Here is a 4,818-nt window from a genome sequence, read left to right as displayed (position 1 = left end):
TATCAACAGTTCTGGTTAACTAAATAAACATGGCTGATTTCTGTTGACATTTGTCCTACTCTGTATTGTGTCTAATTAATGCCCACAAGACAAACCTCCCGACTCAAAATGGTGTCAGAAGTGGGATAACTAAGTGTAGGCGTCGTGCGCAAGAGTCTGTGTGGTGGCTAGGACTGAGTAAACAGTTAGAAACATCGCCATTGTAAATCCTGGATCCCGAGAACCAGAAAAGGTCAGATCGAATCGGAACGGATCAGCTTCGGAACTGGGATCTTGGATTACGGGATCCGCAGTAGATCGTTAGAGGCTGCAAACCTGGTGCGTTTAGCGGCACGCAGATGAGGGACTTGTTTTTGTGGACGGCACCCTCGCTGGTGTTAGCTAGGCAGCACATCCAGTCAGCCTGCAAGCCGTTCGTGATCCACATCTTACTACCGTTGATGATGTAGTCGTCTCCGTCCTTCACGGCCCGCGTCTTTATCCCTGCAATCGCGATAATACATCACATACTACGTACAAACAAGCATGCGTAGCACACTCGCAATGTCATGCTTTTGAATTCAGCTGCACTTAATCTCTCCTACTTTTCACGAACTAGCTGTAAAATATGCATAATACGCATCAGTGTATAATGAGGGCAGCTTGTGATGCAACACTCTCGTATACCTGACGTCACTGACACATCAATGTGAGCTGTACCCTTGACCCAACTTACTCTGAGGCTGCTTCACTTGTAGGGGCTCCAGCAAAGAGCAATAACTGTATGACAGTCCAGAAGGTGACATCCCTGACATTATAGTAACCTATGCAATCAAGGTGTGTGGAACACACAGCACGGTCTGTAACCACATCTACGCTGAAGTATGATCTGCAGAACTATTGTGGTGGCGATAACTGAACGCAATGGCTGTATGAAATTCCAGGAACCATACCTGACACGTCCGAGCCAGCGTGTGGTTCACTCACGCCTATGCATGCCACTAAATCCCCGGCAATGGTTGGCGCAAGAAACTCTTGTCTCAGCGCGTCAGAGCCAAACCTGTAACAAGCAAAGCTACGATCGCACGGCATCCCACGTAAAGCGAATCTGGGGCATACTATACAGCACCGTACGTTTAATTGTCTCTTCACATGCACTCATTACGCTGTTGCACCTAGAGAATATTTCGCGTGCTCTGATCCAGCTATTACTTCAAATGTGCATCTCTTTAACCACCTTAGAATAACGTATAGTAAAAATTGAGGTTCCTGCTTGCCATTTAATTCTTTTAATTCATTCCTATTATGCTGTTGAGTACTCTTGCACGTCAATGGGTAAACTATGCAGTACAACGTTGGCAAAATGACGTTGGGCCAACGTTGGCTGCCAACGTTGGCCCGCCAAGCAAAAATCCGTTGGGCCAACGTTGGCATGGGCTGAAGACAGCCGTTGGGCCAACGTTGGCCCAACGTCGGCATGTTATCTGGGATACTTTGCCAGAGCAGGAGTCGCCATGTCAGTCTGCACACCGATGGCCATCGGTATACCTCCGCAGTGAATATTACCCAGTTCCTCTGCCAAAGCCACGCTGTAGCTGTAATCAAGTCCTAGTCCACCATACTCTGTCAAAGACACAATAAGTGTGAAACAGCTATATTTGCATTACAACAGAAGAGTGATGATGGTGCCATGTGCAACCTCCCCCTTTCTATGAAACAAAAGCTTATATAGACACCCATGGGTATAACTATTTGATACAGCAAGCAGAGGCTATTATAGTGCATTCTGAGTGTATTGTGTATGGGATAAGTAACTTTTTGGATTTGACTGTTGTATGAAACATACATATTACACAAGAAAAATAAAATAACCTCCCAAGGGGACTATACTTTCTGATCACTGGACCTCAAATGATTAAGTAGGTCTTATAGTTTACACTTATGTAAGATTTGGTTGGGTTTGTTTATTATTAAACGCATTATTATTAAATCTTTATTGCATGAATTCAGATACAAATACATGTACTGACAACATTTGGAGAAAAAATCTGATAAAAGCAATAGTGTCGAGTAGTTAAAATGACATGATTCACAAGTTTCTATAATTTAGCATGAGTCATGCAGATGACATTGACAGCTGGAGTACCGTAAAGAATGATTCCTACCTACAGGCTTTGTAACGCCCAGAAAGCCAGCTTGTCCTAGCTTTTTGAACACTTCATGCGCTGGGAATTTCTTATTGGCCTCCCATTCATTTACATGAGGGTTGATCTCTGTGTCAATGAGCTAATAGAAAAGAAAACAAAAATTTACATACAGAAGTGTATGATGGTTCATGGATACAAGCACTGACCACAATTCATTTTCGCAATGTGCGACATGTGCAAATGTGGACAGCTCTTAATATCCTTGCCCTTGAGCCACGTATGGTTTGCAATTGCCAGACGTATACCTGCATAGCAGAAAGATTGATGTATCACTATATTACACCAATGATCATAACCTCATGATCTTATAATGATTAGTCGTCAGTCTAAGAGACTGATTCAATGATTGCAGAATTTAGAATATCACGAGTCACAAAATTGCATACAATTCCAAGAGAATTGGCTATATTATTATTATTTGTATTTATTGATGATATGACTAATTAAATTTGACTCTGCGGACTAGTAGTATATTACTATACTAGCTTACTGTATAAACGTATTAAAATTAACACTATACTAATAATAGCATTGACAACGCATTGATTGTGCAATAGGCAGTGTTATTGACACAGGGTGCGAAATTAACGGGAGTCCGGAGTCAAATACTCCCCGATTTACTGTCGGACTCCCTTATTTGACATATGCAGGAGTCCGTGTGACTCCTTGATAATTCTGCCATACTAACTAGTTCGTTGCGGAGCACGGCCTCGTGGAATTACAGTATTTTTTTCAGCAATGTTCAAAGAAAATTTGGCAGATGTGCAACCACATGAATCTTAAAAATAAGCACATGCGTTATTGTTAATATCTTTTAATTTTGAACCTCAGACTGCGGACTACCTCATTTTGCTGCGGACTCCCTCTTTTTGAGGGTAGAGAACAACTTTTTGTTGGACTCCCTGGTTCAAAAGTTAATTTCTACCCCTTGACATATTGAATTGTGATATTGTTAGTTGAGCTGATAGGGTCTATGTCACCCAGGGTACTATCGGAGGGTACCCTGGGTACGATTCGATATATCGGAACGTACCTCGGGGTACTATAGTATACGATATGTCGCTGCGTACCCTGCATTGTCCCACCGCACCCTGTATGTATTTCCGATGTTGTAAAACTAAAATATAAAAGGTAGCTCTTTGTTTAAAAAAAAGGCAAAAGAAAAATATAGTCAAGCATAGCATACATTTTTATTGGATTGCGATGTTTTGAGGTTTCTTCTAGGCCTATGTGATGTGGTAACTTGACAGAGTGTATGTATTACAACATCAGTTGGCTGAAAGTCAGGGTACGGTGGGACAATGCAGGGTACGCAGCGACATATCATATAGTACCGCTGATAGGGTCTATGTCTCCCTGGGTACTGCCAAAACGTACCCTGGGTACGGTCTGGTATACCAGAACGTACCCTGGTAACTAACTGATATGGTTAGGGTTAAGGCCTGTCTCCACACACGCGGCACGACACGACACAGCAAAACGCAGCGCCGTTGTGCTGAAAAAAAATACATTGTGATTTCGCGCATTGTGTCTGAGAGCATTGTGTTCACTCTGGTTCAGTGATCAGAAATTATGCATGTGCTTGTTGTCCATTGGCTGATGGTAGCGTGAGCAGAACACGTGATAAAAAACAATCGCGTTGATTGGTTCAATTGTCTTTTCGCCGTCACGTCAGCCGGCAAAAGTCAAACTCATTTGACTTTCGCCGTCGCCGTGAAACCCGGCTGGCGCCGTGCCGTGTCAGTGGAGACTGCGCCATAAGATATAATAGATTTGAACTTTGCCGGTAGGGGTGAACGACGCCGTTTCCGTGGCGTTCCATGCCGCGCCGCGTGTGTGGAGACGGGCCTTTAGGGTTAGGGTTAGGGAGTAGGCGTAGGCGACTCCCTAGACTCGTTAGGAGAGTAGGCGAGGTACGGTCCGGCATATTAGATAGTACCAGGGTACGTTCCGGTATACCGGACCGTACCCGGGGTACGTTCTGGCAGTACCCAGGGGGACCGGCGGAGCGGAGGGCTATATTATATATAGTTCTAGAGTTATATCACTATCAGCGTTAGCTCTAGTACTATAGCCCGCGTTCGATTAACTGCCGCAGGCAGCGCAGCAGCCGCCTGCGGCAGTTAATCGAACGCGGGCTATACTACCTAATAGTACTAGAATAGAGCTATATCATATATCATGATATATCATGATAGATCATGATATATCATCATGAGAGATGATGATGATAGAGAATATTTATATTGATGTAAATGACATTGGTTTTATTGGGATACATGTTCTCTATCCTTGAACCACTATCACTATCACTGTATCAGTATCAGCGTTAGTTGAGAGCAAAACCTTTCGTAAACTGCGTCGCATTTCCATATGTTCCTGCGTATATATTCCATCTACTGTTTCTACATTTGAGGAAGACGCTCGCACACTGAACCCAAGAAATATATGATGTTTTGGTGTTCTGTTTAACCATGAACGGCTGCATTTTATTCCAACGTTTCTCCCACAATACATAAGCGACGCCATGTTTCTGGACTGCTAGACGACCGGTCACTGGTCGCATCGTTCTTTACGGGTGTTGCTATCCCACGGGCGGATCCAGGGGGGGGTGCAGGGGGTGCGCACCCCC

At 43.9% G+C, this 4,818-nt stretch overlaps 1 protein-coding gene across 1 annotated transcript in view; it reads right to left on the bottom strand.

Moving 5' to 3' along the window:
- LOC106810430 (probable acyl-CoA dehydrogenase 6) overlaps positions 1-4,724 on the bottom strand; it is a 10,246-nt gene extending 5,522 nt beyond the window's left edge. Inside the window, exons 1-5 of the mRNA XM_014813784.1 lie at positions 4,533-4,724; positions 2,145-2,265; positions 1,473-1,602; positions 933-1,039; positions 316-483 (exon numbers count right to left, since the gene is read on the bottom strand). Coding sequence (XP_014669270.1) covers positions 316-483; positions 933-1,039; positions 1,473-1,602; positions 2,145-2,265; positions 4,533-4,715 — 709 coding nt within the window. The 5' untranslated portion in view covers positions 4,716-4,724. The remainder of the gene's footprint in view (positions 1-315; positions 484-932; positions 1,040-1,472; positions 1,603-2,144; positions 2,266-4,532) is intronic.
- Between the last annotated feature and the right edge of the window lie 94 nt (positions 4,725-4,818).

The sequence above is a fragment of the Priapulus caudatus genome, unplaced genomic scaffold, assembly GCF_000485595.1.
Source record: "Priapulus caudatus unplaced genomic scaffold, Priapulus_caudatus-5.0.1 Scaffold439, whole genome shotgun sequence".
NCBI lineage: Eukaryota > Metazoa > Priapulida > Priapulimorpha > Priapulimorphida > Priapulidae > Priapulus > Priapulus caudatus.
Note: the sequence above shows the minus strand (reverse complement) of the source record. Positions and strands in the feature narration are given on the sequence as shown.